Genomic DNA, 17,301 nt, shown 5'->3' on the forward strand with positions numbered 1-17,301 from the left:
GAAGGTCGATCTTTGAATAAAAGCTTGAGCCTTGCAGTTGGTCGAACAGATCATCAATCCTTGGCAGTGGATACCTATTTTTGATCGTCAGCTTGTTCAAATCCCGGTAGTCGATGCACATCCGAAAACTACCGTCCTTCTTCTTGACAAACAAAACTGGAGCTCCCCAAGGCGAGAAGCTCGGTTGGATGAATCCCTTGTCTAACAACTCTTGAAGTTGTGTCGACAGTTCCTGCATTTCAGACGGAGCAAGTCTGTACGGTGCCTTAGCCACAGGCGCGGCGCCTGGAACTAAGTCAATGCGTAACTCCACTTGCCTTTGAGGCGGCAAGCCAGGCAAATCTTCTGGGAAGACTTCTGGGTACTCCCTCACGACAGGGATGTCTTCGATCTTTGGTTCTTCAGCCTTCTTATTCACAATGTGTGCCAGAAAAGCAACACATGACAAACTATCTCAGCCTTGTTGCTCGATAACCAATCCATTCCTACTACCACGTCGAAGCTTCCCAACTGGACTGGTAGTAGATCCAGAGCAAACTCACGCTCTCCCAATTCGATCACACATCCTCTGATTACTTCATTGGCTCCTACCAACTTTCCATTAGCCAATTCGATTGAGTACGGAACATCTAATTTACTAGCGGCTAAACCAAGCATATTCTTAAACTCTAATGATACGAAGCTATAATCGGCGCCGGTATCAAATAAAACGGATGCATAGCGTTGGTTTACAGGGAACGTACCAGTGACAACATTGGGATCCTGGCGCGCTTCCCTTGCTTCTATGTTGAAAACCCTTCCGCGGGCTTGGTTCAACTCTGGGCAATTCCTCTTGTAATGCCCAAGGTCACCACAGTTGAAACATCCGGATCCTTGCCCATTTCCACCAGCTTGATTATTCCTCTGATTACGGTTCACAGCGCCCGCTTGATTAGCATTGTCAATCCGATTTCCTTCACCTCCATTGTTCCCTTGGGGGCGATTTCCATTTCCGCCCCGGTTGGCGTTTCTATTTCCAAATCCTCTCTGGCCTCCCTGGCCAGCAGTGGCCCAACAAGACTCCTTCAGGTGGCCAGTCTTTCCACATGCTTCACAAACCTTCAACCCACAACGGCCAGAATGATGGCGCTGGCAGTTATTACACTTGGGCTGGGTGCCCATGTATCCCTTTCCTTTCTTCCCATTACCGGCTGTAACCTGAGCTGTCATACTTGATTCCCCTTTCTTAACCACCACCCCGGTGCCCTGTTTGAAGTTTAAAAACTTCCGCTTGTTTCCCCCTGATGACTCCACATGAGTCTCTTTCTTCTTTGGCTCAGCTTCATCAAACTTGTTCAAACGAATTGCCTCCTCGGTGAGAGCCACGCTCAAATCAATGGCTTCAGTGATAGTCGCAGGTTTGGAGGAGGTCACCATGCTTATGATTTGAGGAGCTAATCCCCAAATGAAACGTTCAATTCTCTTGAACTCAGGAGTGACCATGTAGGGTACCACATGTGACAAGTCGTGGAATCTCTGAACGTACTCTGCGATCTTTGGACCTTCCATCTTTAAATGCCAGAACTCCGTTTCCAATCTTTGGATTTCAGCGCGGGAACAATACTTTTTGCGCATGAGTTCCTTCAGTTCGGTCCAGGTCAGCGCGTAAGCAGCAGCTTCACCAAGTGTCTGTACTTGCAGATTCCACCAAGATAGGGCTCCATCCAAAAATAGCCCAGAGATATAGATGACTTGCTGATCTAGTGCGCATTTGCTCATGCGAAGAACGGATTCAGTTTTCTCAGCCCAGCGGACAAAGGCGACAGCACCTCCTGTGCCATCAAAGTTGACGGGCTTGCAGTCTAAGAACTGCTTGTAGGTGCACCCATGAGGTGGATTGTTATTGTTGCCGGTGTTGCCAGAGTTGCTTCCACTCATTCCTCCTTGAGAGGCAGCATATTGTGCGATTGCAGCAGCGATGACTTGCTGTAGTTCGGCCTGAGTGGTAGGCATTTGCTGTTGTTGACGTCTTGGCGGCATCTTCTAAAGATGTGTTTACGTCGGTCAGGCCATAGTAAAGCGTAAGTATATAGTAATAGTAATAGCACATAACATCTCATGTTATCAATATATCACAAATACCAATCTCACAACATCCCATGTCACAAATATTATACACACAACATCCCATGTCATAAAAATATAAATAAGCAATCAAGCGAATCAAATATGATGAGAATACTGCGATTGCCATATATCGAGACCACATAGTAAGTGTATCAGTACATCACTGTGTCATACAATCATCAATCAACTAGGGGCTACATCACCCCTGTCCAAAAACTATATCAAGTCAGTGTCAAATACATCAAATACATGTCAACAAAAGTCAGAATCATCATGTAGTCTCCAAAAATGTTGTGCAGTCAAAAGCAATCGCGGTCCTCTCACCAACGTCTATCCAAATAGCACTGATGAGCTCTATACAGATGGCGGTGGAGGAGGGGGAAAGTGAGTGTAAAACAAACGACGTAACTGGAACCAGTCCTCCTCCATGGCTCTCTGAGTACGGATGAAAGAAGCGACCTGCTGCTCTAAAGCAAAAAGGCGTGCAGCATAATCTAGGGGCAAAGGTCGGAATGGCTGCAGAGGAGAGTGTGTCTGACCATGGCACTGGCATGGTGGCAGTTGAGCTCTCTCAAGCTCCTGGATGCGCTGCGTGTGTGACTCGTGCTGAAAAACGAAAGACATCAAAACGTCCTCAATAGTGTGTCCCACATGGAACGGATGGTAAGGATCAGTCGGTGGCATGACGGGCGGTGAGGACCAGAGTAAAGGCTCACTGGTGGGGTCAAAAGGTGCCACATGAAACGGTGAAGCGGATGGTAAAACAGGTGGAAACTGTGGCATGAAAGGAACAGACATCGGCACATGCCCAAAAGGATGGGCCGAAGAACCCTCTCCAGGTCTCGCTGGAGGTACAAACTGAGGAACCTGAAAAGAGAAATCAACATGTCGTGTATCAGTGTGGTGTGGGGGAATAGGTGGAACATCCTCATCAGCAGGAATCCACCCGTGCTGTGCGTGCTCATCTGGTGGACCCATGTGTGCCGCGAACAGTGCATGCTCGGGCTCCAGTGGAACGGGATCAGGTGGGGGAGCAACAAAAGGATCAACTGGTGCAAAGTGATCAACAGGATAGTCAACAGGGATGCCAGCATGTACGGGGTCATGCTCAGGCATAGGGTCTAGAGCGGCTGCCTGCTCAGGGGCGATGGCAGGCTTGGGATCGTCAAAAGCCATCTCGAAATCAAACTCGGGGTCGATAGGATCGACTGGGTCAGCTGGATCCTCCATGGGCTGATCCATAGGTATAAACTCTATATCATGATCCGGGTCGAATCCCGGGGGAAAGATAGGATCAGAATCCTCCACGTCATCATGGTCAAACGCAAAACTGGGAATAGGGGCAACAGAGGATGCCTGGTCAGGATCTGAACCATGCGAAAAGTGCTGTGCGCTCAGAGTGTGGGAAGGTGCGGATGCCACAGATTCAAAGGAGTCTGGGACCGGAGAGTGCGCGGGTGAGTCCTCGGCGGGAGCGTCAGCGATCATCAAAAGATCGCCAGCAGGAAGAAGGGCCGCGTCCTGGATCTCATCCTCGATGGGCTAATCATCATACAGATCAATATCGCCGTCAGCCTCGGCGTCAAGAAGTAAGTCATACGCAGGATAAACGGCTAAGGGTATAGGAGCCGGAATCTCTACTAACGGTAGGTACTCAACGGGAGGGTCATCTGCAAGCTCATCAGCACCATCAGGTAGTGCGAAGGGCTGGAAATCGTCCTCGTCAGTGCTGGTATAGTCAGAAGTGTGCACCTCGTGCTCTGAAGATGCGAGGTCATCAGATACTACAGGTATGGGTCCAGTGGTGTCCGAATCGCCTGTACCGGGCGAGTCCATGAGTCTGTAACGTAAACACAAATATGCACAAAGAATCAATCATACAATCAAGTAATCACAAAAGTCACCAAGTAAGAAATCACATAATTCTCCTAGTCCCACTAGCCTCCCGGTCTCCTAGACCGACATTCCAAATTCTCCCAGTCTCTTAGACTGCTCTATCATCTACCTCGACCTCCTAGATCGAGCCTCGGCCTCCATGACCGAGCCTCAGCCTCCAAGACTGAGCCTACTCTTCCTAGTCTCACTAGCCATCTACCTCGATCTCTAAGATCGAGCCTCGGCCTCCAAGACCGAGCCTCAGCCTCCAAGACTGAGCCTAACATAATAAACATCTACCTCGATCTCTAAGATCGAGCCTCGGCCTCCAAGACCGAGCCTCAGCCTCCAAGACCGAGCCTCAGCCTCCAAGACTGAGCCTAAAATAATAAATAAAATGTGCTCAACATTTGTTTATAAAAAGGTTTTGGATCTGGACTTAAGTGGTATGCAGTAAAAATGTTTTCGTGAGAGCCCTAGTGATCATAGTCTAGACTCGAGAAAGAATCCTAGTTCGCTATGATCAGAGCTCTGATACCAAGCTGTCACACCCTGGCTTTGCGGAAGCGTGGTTAATTTGGTGTGACTTCTTAATACCATAGCTTAATCATAACAAAGCTATATGAATTAAAAACATGCAAGATCATCCATTCAATTAAGTGTTAAAATCCAAAAACAACAACATTGTTTTAACGGTAACACAACCTAACGACATAAACATTGTTCACAAACACAACCATATCATAACATAAACACAGTTTAAGGACTGTGACTTGTCCAGGAAAGAGTCACATTCCCTAAACCCTGGATGACCTCGTACTAGTGCAGCGGGAAAACGTGCCATACCGTGCCAGATCCCTTAGTTCCCTGAAATACATGTAAGTTGAAGAATCAACAATAATGTTGAGCGAGTTCATGTGTAAGTGAGTAAATAAACCTTTATATTTATCAAAATCCTGGTATGTAGCAAATAAGGAAAAAGAGATCACCAATGGTTTGCAAGGCCATTGATATGTGTGAAATGCAAGTAGGAAGGCTCAAACCTAGCAGATTTATGCGTCGGGTACAAAGTCATCCCGAGGTCCGTTATGCTGGGCCTAGGACTGGGCTCGCTACACCCAAATAGATCTATCGCTCCTGCCCCTCGGTCCTACCCTGAGGATTAATGACCTCAAGTTTCCGCCTACCCATTCACATGATCTAAATAGTAACCCTCCTTACGCTAACCATACCATGTATAAAGTATTCATAATCAAAGTAACATGTATTTCACCCCCGCAGTTTAGAAAACTGAAAACAGTTAAGAGAAAAGGGGGACATGAACTCACAGTCGGTGCGTCTCTACCAAGTACTCCAAATCAGGCAGCTGTGCAACGACCTACATGTGCTAACTCTATTAGACGGACGGCCGTGCCTTAGCTTTATAGTTTAAGTTTTTGGGACATAGTTAGACAACTATTTCGGTTTTACTTTTCGTATATACTTGGTAGTTAATCTCCTTCCCAAGGATGAGGGATTTAATACATGTGCGTTCGAATTATATCATTAAGTCTCACTTAATATATATTTATTTCTAATTCCAAAATATAAATATTTTTCTCAAAAATATTATATTTTCATTTCACATAATATTCCCCAAAAATAATACGTTGATAAAATACGCGTTCATAAATATTTCCGTATAATGCGTAAGTACGTTTTATCATCTAAGTGGTAATAAATATTACCAGTGTAACTTATATAGTTATCGTAGAGGCGTTCGTATTATTTTGGATCTGTTTACTTTCGAAAACATTATTTTTACTCTAAAAATAATATTTATGTATTTTCACAAAATAATCATAAACAGTGTGGTGAAAATATATTTACTAAATATATATATTTATCACGTTTCATTTTGTGAAAATCCCACCTCCGATTATTTAGTAAATAAAGTCACGGCGAAATTTATGTTTCGAAAACATGTCAAAAATAATTCTAACCCTTGTAGCGAAAATAATTCTAAGTGTTAGGTTTTTAGAAAAATTTCGCCAGAGTTTCCTCTGTAACTGGAGGTGGCCACGCTTTCAAGCGTACCATTTTCTTTTACTAAATCAACTTCAACAACTTCTTTATTCAATCAAACAATTTCCGACACATCAAACTAGTCGACAAGTATGTAAATCGCATAAATCACATGAACTTGTAGTTTTTCCGAAACTATAGTGTAAATCCCATTATATTTTGTGGATCTTTATATAAAGTAATTTGATCTCGTAAAAACCCCGTTTTTAAAGTAAATCCGTCTTTACAACTTCCCGTCATCTTTTACAAAGATTGTTATTTTGTTGAAACTTTTCATTTCACAAGTGTTTACACACTTGTGGTTTATAAAAATCATGCTTGTTAGTGCAAGATCCATTTTAGAAAAACAGGATTTCTTTGACAGTCGGTCTTTTGAAAATACCACTTGCAGATACGTAGATCTGCTAGTTTTAAACACTATTCCACAAGTAAAACACTTTTACACAAGTTCATGATTCGCGTATGGTAGAGTTTCACCTTTTAACCCTTGTTCTATTCATAACAACCTTATGTCATGATTCGTGATCATGACCAAACCGGGTTAAACGATGATCCGAGCTACCACAACATAGATCGGGTCTAAATAATCACAAATTTCAATTACTACAACATTTACACAACTAGTGAGCTTTTAACCATCGTTTTTCATGTTTTTAGTAGACTTTAATGCACCATTTTGCAAGATTTCGAGTTTTAATCGTTACACCACATATTAACCGCTTTAGATTAGTTCAAGATAGTGTTTTAAGCATCATACCTCTAGCTCGAGGCTAGGGAAGAATCTACGCGCAAATGAGGTGGATAAAGGCTAGAGAAAGAGGTCCTTCGAGCTCCGAGTGCACCAAGCTTCCTAATACGTGACCCTTGATGTTTGTATGATGTTGGAATTGGATGAACTAAACTCGAAAATGATGGATGTATATGGGGGGTGTTCGGCCAAGAATTTTAGAGAGGGAAAGAGAGTAGTTTTGTGGTGTTATGTGTTGTGAATGATCTTATGTGCATATAGTGATACTTATAGACAATTATGTAGGTTATAATCCAATAGGTTACATGTTCTCTTGATATGAGACAAGAGTTTATATAATAATCAAAAGTGGTACTTGATCTAGTTACATGGGGACCGAAATCGGCCATGGGGGGGGGGTCTTGGTTGAATTCTAACCATTAGTTAGGTTAATTGTTAAGCTAACTAAGTTAAGTTTAGGGATTAACTTGGTTAGTGGTGTGTTATGTTTTATGGCGGGTGTTAGGGTGTTCAGGGACCCTAACTGGCTCAGAAAAAGATCAATAATGTTAATGTCTATATTTTTATGTTCCGGGTATAGTCTTGTTGTTCGGTTGGATAGTAATCCGTTAAAGCGCTTAATAAAGCTTTAGAGTGTCGTTAATACCATTTTTAGTGACACAACTTATTCCCGACACTTCGGAAAGTGTCTAGTAATATTTTTCTCATGCTTTGGCACTTAACTAGCCAGCTAGAAGCTGAATTGTTCATTAAAGTGTTGTGTTTTGTGCTCAGTGTACGTTTTAGGCACATCCAGTCATTGTGACTTATTCCTAGAGACGCAGTTCTACAACCCTTGTATCCCTACACTCACTATAGGTGTAGTAAAATATTTCTGGCTCATACAGGCCTTAGAGGCAATGTCTGCCTGATGCTGGCTTTATCAGCATGTTCAATAGGTTATCCGTTCATAGTGCTACTGTGCTTTTGTGCATCATGTTTGTCACTAGAGTTCAGTATGTAAATAATGTAGTGACGGAAATCAAAGTATGATGCAGGAATATACAAGTATCAGAAATCAAGTAGCAGTTCATCAGTAATTTCAAGTAAGCACAGTAATTAAGCAGCAATTAATTATTAATTAAACCGTACGGATACCTGGTTTAGTGAGGGTTGTCACAATCCTTGGATGATAAAAGAACTGATTTGGATGCTCCTAAGGACCAGGAGAGAGGAGTTAAGAAGTGAATTAAAGAAGGTGCACTTAAAAATGAGAGTTTATGGTCCTATTTATACTTGAGGAGCAATGAGGAGATGAACACAGGCGTTAAGAGAGTCTTAGAGATCAGTACACATGTCCCTTAACATGTCACAAGCATCCATGTAGCCCCTTGTTTCGAGTTAGTGGTTTAACACAACTTTGTTTGGGCTCCAAGGCAATTCTGCTCACTAGCAACCCTCTACAGACGGTATAGGGTTCCTTTTTGCGATCCGTAGAGAACTGGTGCACATCAGGCTTCTCCGTCCCTTTGCGGACCGTATAGACTAATGTCTACGGTCCGTAGACGGTGGGCTTCAGCACACAAATTTCTCTTTTGTAGACCGTATAGACCGATGGTCTACGATCTGTAGACGATGACCAAAGTTCAAATATTTACAACTTGCATCTTTGATCCCTCCACTTTCTAACTTTCATACAATGTCGAAGATAGTCCCTCTCGTCTAACATTTGGCTCATTTAAGAGTATGGATATGATCGTATAGCATTAAGCTTGCGATCCATAAAGGGTCACTCAGAGGCATAGTTTCAGCATGTTGACACCTTTAGTTCCTCCACATTTATACTTTCCATTATTGGCAAAATTAGTTCCTCCCGGCCAGTATTAGGCACAATTGAGAGTATGGACACGTTCCAGTACACTACTGGACACAATTTTACGAGGTGTTACATAGGGTTTGATTCCCGAGTCTTCGTCAATCCAGTTAGCTGGATTAGCGTCACGAGATGCATTAGTATATTGTCAAGTCGGTTTGTTGATTAAGTTGTTGTCAAGACTAACGGAGAAGACTATACATCTGTTATCATGTCTGAAGAGGAAGAATGTGAATCTGATCGTGGAAGAATGTTTCTGAGATCTGAATGTGTTACCATATGATTTGTTATTCGATGAAGATTTGCTGATTGTGGAGATTACCGTTTACACTGATCAATCATTCAGTAGTGTGATTAAAGATGATTACGGAAAATGGGATTTCAGATTTTCATGGGTATTCATAGATTTGAATTTTATCGGCGTGGTGACTCGAAGTTTCTATCAATTGTCGGTTGGGTTTTTGAAGATCAGAGGATCAAGCAGGGGAATGCGCTAAAACCGAAAGCGGATGTGGTTAAAGTTGAAACGGAGAAGTTATATTGTGTTATTTCAAGTTGGTGATTATTTGTGAAGATTGCGGCATAGCAAATTAGAGGAGGTTGGAAACCGTGTAAACAAAAACCTGAAGATTCATTTCAGGGGGAACGCAAGCCCGAATAAACAATCAAGGGGGAATTATCTGAACATATCAAATGCTTGATTGAAGTTGCAAATATTCAAACACGGCTCTCATATTCAAAGATCAAGATTCGACAGTGACAACCAAGGGGGAAATTGTTAGTACATATTCTTTGTGTCTGCCACTGTGCGAATAGACTAGATAGAGCGTGTGTTGAATATTGAATAGTTGAGATACAAACACATGACTTTGGAGAGGACAAGAGAGGTTCGTACAGATTTAATTCATTCGTACAGATATAACTACATCTGCACGAAAAAACACATATGCACGGATGAGCTAGTCCGCACGAATGTAATCGACTAGTCTGTAACACCCCAATCGCGTAATAAACAACAACACGCGGTGGAAACATTAGGGAGTCACGTTACAAATTGTTTCACAACACATGGTACTTAAAGTTTGGTATTATTGAATTAATTGATTATATTGTTTTGGAGAATACAATTAATAGACAACAATTGACTTGTAGGTTTTAAAGTCACTAAGGCCCAAGTCTGCCCTATGTGAAGCATGCTCAAAGTTAAACATAAACACCTGAAACACATGTGAAAATAGGTACGTCAGCATAAAAATGCCTGTGAGATACATAGGTTTTGTTGTTGAGGTTTCATGGCTTTAATTTGTTAAAAGAAAGGTTTAACTAAAACGTAGCCATGAACCTTTGTAAAAATGTTTTCTTTTGCAAAAATTATATGAAAATAAATGTGAAATCAAATTATTTAAAAGAAATAATGCATGGTTAAATAAATAACCAAATGATAATAAATTTTGTAAAATGTATCATGTCTTGAAATAAGATATCATGTCTTGTGTAAAAGATGTCGTGTCTTGTATAAAAATGTCATGTCTTGTCTAAAAATGTCATATCCTGTCTTTGTCGAAGTGGTTTAGATAACGCCACGATATGTAATGTAATAAAAGCACTTATATATAGGAAGTACCAGCGGCGTATCCACCATGCTTTTATCACATTACACACGTCTCATTATTTAAATCACTTACCAATAACCACCAAAAATGTCTTGTTAAAACCAATGTCAAATGTCATGTATAAACCATGTCTATTGTCAAGTATAAACCATGCCTTGTATAAAAAATGTCTAGTAATAATCAATGTCTTGTATGGCAACTAAAAAGTCTTTACTCAAACCACACGTAATAATGTCATGTATAACCAAATGTCTTGTGTAACCAAATGTCGTGTACAAAACAATGTCTTTGAATAAACAAAAGTTTAAATCAAAACTTATGTTTTGAAAACCAATACTTTTATTGTTACGAACATTTATCGTGTTTGTTTATCGTATACATTCAAGCCTTGAGACTGTCAGATAAACCCTTATCAAGTCAAAGGTATATCAAAATGTAATCGGATTCTGTCATTCCTTACTTCCGAACAAACCTAGGAAGCGGGAACGGGATTTGTCAGGTCCTATGGTACCATTACATACTACCAGTCACGTGATCAATGTTAATGAATGTCTCTTATCCCGTTAAACATACTAAATGTCATAATCAATGTAAGTATGTCATGTAAAATGTCTTTAAAATCATGTACTAAGTATGCTAAGTCAACATACGAAGTAGAAATGTCCATGAAAACAATGTGCTAGATATGCTAAGTCAACATATGTAGCAAAAGTATGTCTGAAATCAATGTGCTAGGCATGCTAAGTCAACATACGAAGAAAAATGTAATGTAAATCAATGTGCTCATATGCTAAGTCAACATATGCCGTAAAATGTAATGTAAATCAATGTGCTCCTATGCTAAGTCAACATATGTAGCAAAAGTATGTCTAAAATCAATGTGATAGGCATGCTAAGTCAACATATGAAGCAAAATGTAATGTAAATCAATGTGCTCATATGCCAAGTCAACATATGCCGCAAAATTTAATGTAAATCAATGTGCTCATATGCTAAGTCAACATATGCAGCAAAAGTATCCTTGAAATCAATGTGCTAGCATGCTAAGTCAACATACACAGCAAAATGCAATGTAAATCAATGTGCTAGATATGCTAAGTCAACATATTGTAGCAAAAGTATCCATGAAATCAATGTGCTAGCATGCTAAGTCAACATACATAGCAAAACATAATTGAAATCATGTACTATATGTGTACTATATGAACATAGCATGTATATGTCATGAAAACATGAAAGTAACAATAGGCACAAGTGATTCACCCCAAAATATTTGCAAAAAGTAAAAGTGGGGTCTATGTACTCACTTGGGATTGCAAAGTATCCTTGAATCAAGTGAACTAACAAAGCTCGGGGAATCAAGGAATCAAGTGGCACTTAGTATCGATAACTATATTAATAATTCGGGACACTAATCTGTGGATAGGATATAATGAAGTTCTATAAATCAGATGAGTATTGGAACTCATATGGTATGATTTAATAAACTTTACATTCTAATTAGAAAGTAATCCTAAGTGCTTTTGACCCGTTACGACTCGTTAAGGTAGTTTACGCTACTTTAACGTGTCGTTTGCGTAAAAGTATGGTCAGATGGTTATATATGTCATATGATAAGTCCTATACGCCCAAACATGTTTAAAATGCTATTATATCAGTTGATATGCCAAAAGTTTGATTACATATGCTTAAAATGAATTTATGCGCAAAAAGGGCATTTAGGTCAATTTTAAAGGGCATATAAACAACTTATCAAATAACTAACCAAACAAAGTGACCATAAGGTATAACCTCAGTAGGTTATTCCCTATACATCTATGGCCACAAATATGTGTTTGGTCGGATCCTAAGATCGACCAAACGGGTCGAATTCGAAAGTATAAGCGGTGGTCAAGACCACTCGACTTACGACCCTAAACTAGAAGTGATGAGTTAAACATGTTAAAACATGTTTAACTAAGTTGGAAAACTGATTTGGCATCAAAACAAAGTATTTTGATACCCGAAAATAGTTCCGTCGTAAAATGCACATAAACATGCATTTTGACCGAAACTTTGACTCGTCACTTCGACTAGTAAACGTGGTAATCAGTAGGTATAATCGCAAGGGATTATAACCATTGTGATTACGATCACGTTGCAAAGTTCAATTGAACTTTCACTTGACCAATTCATTGTCAAAACCGAAAGACAAACATTGTTTGACTTTTCGCTTGAAATAGCTAAAATAGATAAACAAGACTAGTAAGAACACTCACTTGTGTTCTAGGATGAAGAAAACTCAGTTAGGAAGCCTCCAACAATATGGTAGCCTCCAATTAGAGCAGATGTGAGAAGAAAAGAATGAATGAGCAAGTTGGAAGTGAAATGGGGTATGGTATTTATAGTGTTTAAAGATTAACAAGATCATGACATGTGTTTATGTGTTGCCCAAGGAAGAATCTTAGCCCTACAAGTGTTTGGACCAGCTTCAAAGCCTTGTAGGATACACAAATAGCCCACAAGATCACAAAACAATGGAAGGAAATCAAGTTGCAACAGTTGGGAAGCTGTTTGGAAGGTTCTGCTGCATCTGGGGACTATTTACGGACCGCAAGGGTCCCCGGTATACGGTCCGCAAACCAGCTGCAGGGGCTGAAGTTTTGTTTCTGACAACTTTGGCCCCTGAACTTGATTTGTCGCATTTTGGCACTTCTAACACCTGTTAACCCCATTTTTAAGCTCCATAATGAACTTAAAGTATATTTATTATGCTCAAAAATGTCATGGATGTCGGTTCGTTTGGTTGTACGATTGCGTTTTTCGGTGAATTACGACGAAAGTTGTAATGAACGCGAAAAACGATCCAAATTGCGAAACAAATGGTATTTTTGCATTCCCATCACTAAAATACAATATTTTAATGATTAAAAAATTTTTTGGATGTACGGATATGGTCAGAATGCATAATATACGCGAATTTGCATACTTTCGCAGTTTTAACGCTTTTAGTCCCTGTGACCAAATAAGCATATTTTCACATACCAAACCCCTCGAAACTTATTTCTAAGTTATGTAAAGGGAATTTAGGGTATGTTTAGCTTATGTCACTTTTCCGGAGTCTACGTCGCTACGAGAATTGGCAGACTTTTGCAGTTTGTCGCAAATAGTCCCTGTGATTGAATAAACTTGTTTTTGCCATACTGAACCCCTCGAAACTTATTTCTAAGTTATGTATAGGGTATTTAGGGTATGTTTAGCTTATGTCACTGTTCCGAAGTGTACGTCACGTTAAACTGATTACGTTTACGTAATAGTTTGACTAGAACTTTCAAGAAATTGTTTAAGAGTTCGAAATTGAAAAATAATTGGAAACGTGCAAATATCATGGATAATTACACTATCCAATAAATGAAACACTAGGTTTCATTGCTTATGAAATTGTTCGGGATTGGTTAATGATAATTGTAGGCACAGTTGTCACATAGTCCGTGCGAAATGTATATATAGTGTCGTGTGTTCGCTAGTTGTTAAGTTTTGGAGAGCCCAGAGGGGAAATGTTGAAGAAATTTTGTTCCTCCAGCTTGTAAATGATGTCTACTCTTTTGGTATGAATGAATCATTTGACTTACAACAAGATTTCTATTTAATTAGTTCTTTTCTACCCAAACTTCCGTCTAACCCCGCCTATCCTAAACTCTCAGTCTGTTTAGATTATCCCAATAATTGGATGGGTTTGTCAGACTTATTTCACTATAATTTACTATAGTCGGCTTGATCAAAGTTAATGATTGTACTATGTTTAACGTGAGTTCCTAAAGTAATGTTTAAGACAAGATGTATAAAAATAAAAGTTACAACATAAGTAGTTACAAATGTTAAAGTAAACATGTTTCACCCAAAAGTTTAAAGAAAGGGGCTATGTAACCCGCCTTGATGATTGATGATGATGTTTGCACGCTTTTGAAAACTTCAAATAAGCCCTACATAATAAAGAAGTTTAGTTTAGGTTCTGTTATGATGATGTTTGTGGATGGGTATACGTTAAAGAACACTTGACAAGTTGTAATTTGTTTAGCTTTTGGAAAGTATAAGTTTGACGGGCTTCTGGGTTGTCTTTGTTGTATGTTTTAAAAATAGTAAACGATTTCGAAAAATTATAAAAATTTTCAGTCAACTAAATTAGAATGTGATCTACAACTTCCATTTGGAAAGATTTTCAGTTTGGAACCCCGAAAATGGTCAAAACTTCGGATCTTTACAAATCATTATGTTTTGACCTTTAGTTTCATTTTAAATGGTTGAGGTCCAAACATAAGTGTTTTTAACCATATAATATTTCGTTTGAAATTGTTTTTCGATGTATTTAATCATGAAGTAAGAGTTTATTTAATTTGGTTAAGTTTTGACCAAGTTATGGTCGTTTAAAGTGACAACACAACTACAAAAATTATAGGGGTTACTAAGAGAAAAACAAAAATAGAAAATTAATAAAATATTCATAAAGCATTGTGTACAACCAACATTGTATAAACATCTTGTTAATTAATATACATATAATATTCTCACTATACATATGTACATGTATGAAACTTGTTACAAGTAAAAAAGAAAAATGATGTAAATTAGTTAATTAGAAAGACAAATAATTTGTTACTTTATAATAAAATTTTAACTAACAGTTAATAAGAATTAATTAGATTGAATTTCAAATAATTTTACATAATCGTCTGTGATCATGTATCAAATCGTCTATTATATAGAAATTTATCTATCATTGGTTTGGTGATCTAATGGGAAAAGAAAAGTTTTTAGGAGCATTTAAGTTGTGGATATCATGGTTTCTCCAATCTCACGAGATGAAAAAATAGATTTGTCGTTAAAGTAAAAGAAAAGAAAAAATAGTTTATATTATATAATTGTTTACTAATAAGCTAAAGATTATAGAGAGATAGAAACATGGAGAATGAGAGTGTTTTATTCATTATAAGATATCTAAAACCAAATACATTGGCTACTATTTATAGGGCTCTAGAATATAAATGATATGGAGTTAGGAACATGGATAGTCACAATATTCATAACACTATATTTATAACACTCTCCATTGACTATCCATTTCATACGTTTTGAGATGCTGCCTCGTTAAAAACCTTGCAAGGAAAACCCAGTGAGACAAAACCTTAGCTAAGGAAAAAAGAGTGCAACGCGTATTTTCTCCCCCTGATGATGATCAGTTAAGCTCCTTAAGTCGACGCATCCCGATCCCATGAACCAGCTTCTTGAATGTAGAGGTCGTAAGTGATTTGGTAAACATGTCTGCCAAATTGTCGCTCGATCGAATTTGTTGAACAGTAATATCTCCATTCTTTTGCAAATCGTGTATGAAAAAGAACTTTGGTAAAATGTATTTCGTTCCATCACCTTTGATGTATCCTTCCTAAAGTTGAGCAATGCATCCTGCGTTGTCTTCAGGTAAAATTGTCGGTCCCTCATCTCTCGTAGAAATACCACAAGACCCATGAATGTGTTGTATTACGCTTCTTAACCAAACACATTCTCGACTAGCCTCATGAATTGGCAATATTTCTGCATGATTAGATGATGTGGCTGTGATGGTTTGCTTTACAGAATGCCATGAAATAGCAGTACCTCCACTTGTAAATAAATACCCGGTTTGAGATCGTCCTGTGTGAGGATCAGACAAATACCCTGCATCTGCAAAACCAACCAAACTTGTTGTCGATTGGTTAGCAGAATACAACCCCATAGCTTTTGTACCTTGAAGGTATCGAATTATTTGTTTTACCCTATTCCAATGCTTCTTCGTAGGGCATGAACTATATCTTGCCATTAAATTTACAGAAAATGATATATCTGGTCGTGTATGACTAGCAAGAAACATTAGTGCACCAATTGGACTTAAATATGGTACTTCTGGACCAAGAATTTCATCTCCATCGTTTGGAGGTCGGAATGGGTCTTTCTCGATATCAAGAGATCTTACAACCATTGGAGTACTCAATGGATGTGATTTTTCCATATAGAATCTTTTGAGTAACTTTTGTATGTAGTTTTGTTGATGCACAAGGATTCCACCCTTGAGTTGTTCAATTTGTAACTCGAGACAAAATTTTGTTTTCCTAAGGTCTTTCAATTCAAATTCTCTTTTCAACTATTCAACCGCCTTTTGGAGCTTTCCTGGAGTTCTAATTATATTCAACTCATCAACGCATACAACGTTTATAATGTATTCAGATTCTTACCTTTTCATGAAGATACATGGGATTATTGAATCATTTTTATAACCTTCTTTCAACAAATACTCACTAAGGAAATTATACCACATACGCCTAGATTGTTTTAGCCCATATAATGATTTGTTTAATTTAATTGTAAGATGTTCTCGAGAACAAGATGTACATGAGTTTGGCAATTTGAATCCTTCATGAAGTTTCATGTAAATATCAGTATCAAGTGAGCCATAGAGGTAGGTTGTCACAACATCCATTAGACACAAATCAATCCCTTCTTGTATTATCAGACTAACAAGATAATGAAAAGTTGTCGCATCCACCACCAGAGAATATGTCTCCTCGTAATCAATCCCAGGTCTTTGCGAAAATCCTTGTACTACTAATCTTTCCTTGTATCGTACAATTTCATTTTTCTCATTACGTTTTCGCAGAAAGACCCACTTATATACGGCAGGCTTTACACCTTCAGGTGTAGGGACCACTAGTCCAAAAACTTCTCGTTTATTGAGGGAATCCAATTCTGCCTTAATTACGTCTTTCCAGTTTGGCCAATCATTTCTTTGTTTACATTTCTCAATAGATTTTGGTTCTTGGTCCTTATTATTTTCCATTACTTCTAGCGCTATGTTATATGAAAAACCGTCATCGATGTCGATTTCATTTCAGTTGCATAGCTTTCTAGACATGATATAATTTATTAAGATCTCTTCGTTTTCAGGTACATGAGGTCCTTCTCGAACCATCATGTCTAGTGTCTCATCAGGAGACTCTTTTCTTGGCATTATCATTACCTCAACTTGACCATCT

At 38.8% G+C, this 17,301-nt stretch overlaps 1 protein-coding gene across 1 annotated transcript; it reads right to left on the reverse strand.

Moving 5' to 3' along the window:
• Positions 1 to 15,677: 15,677 nt before the first annotated feature.
• LOC118490391 (secreted RxLR effector protein 161-like) lies at positions 15,678 to 16,280 on the reverse strand. The gene has a single exon (XM_035988002.1). The coding sequence runs from the start codon at positions 16,278 to 16,280 to the stop codon at positions 15,678 to 15,680; it is 603 nt and encodes a 200-aa protein (XP_035843895.1).
• Positions 16,281 to 17,301: the final 1,021 nt, after the last annotated feature.

The sequence above is a fragment of the Helianthus annuus genome, chromosome 3 (genome assembly GCF_002127325.2).
Source record: "Helianthus annuus cultivar XRQ/B chromosome 3, HanXRQr2.0-SUNRISE, whole genome shotgun sequence".
NCBI lineage: Eukaryota > Viridiplantae > Streptophyta > Magnoliopsida > Asterales > Asteraceae > Helianthus > Helianthus annuus.

Excerpts from the sequence above, each read along its gene's own strand:
- LOC118490391 (XM_035988002.1), bottom strand. The coding sequence starts at position 16,280 with ATGGAAAAATCACATCCATTGAGTACTCCAATGGTTGTAAGATCTCTT.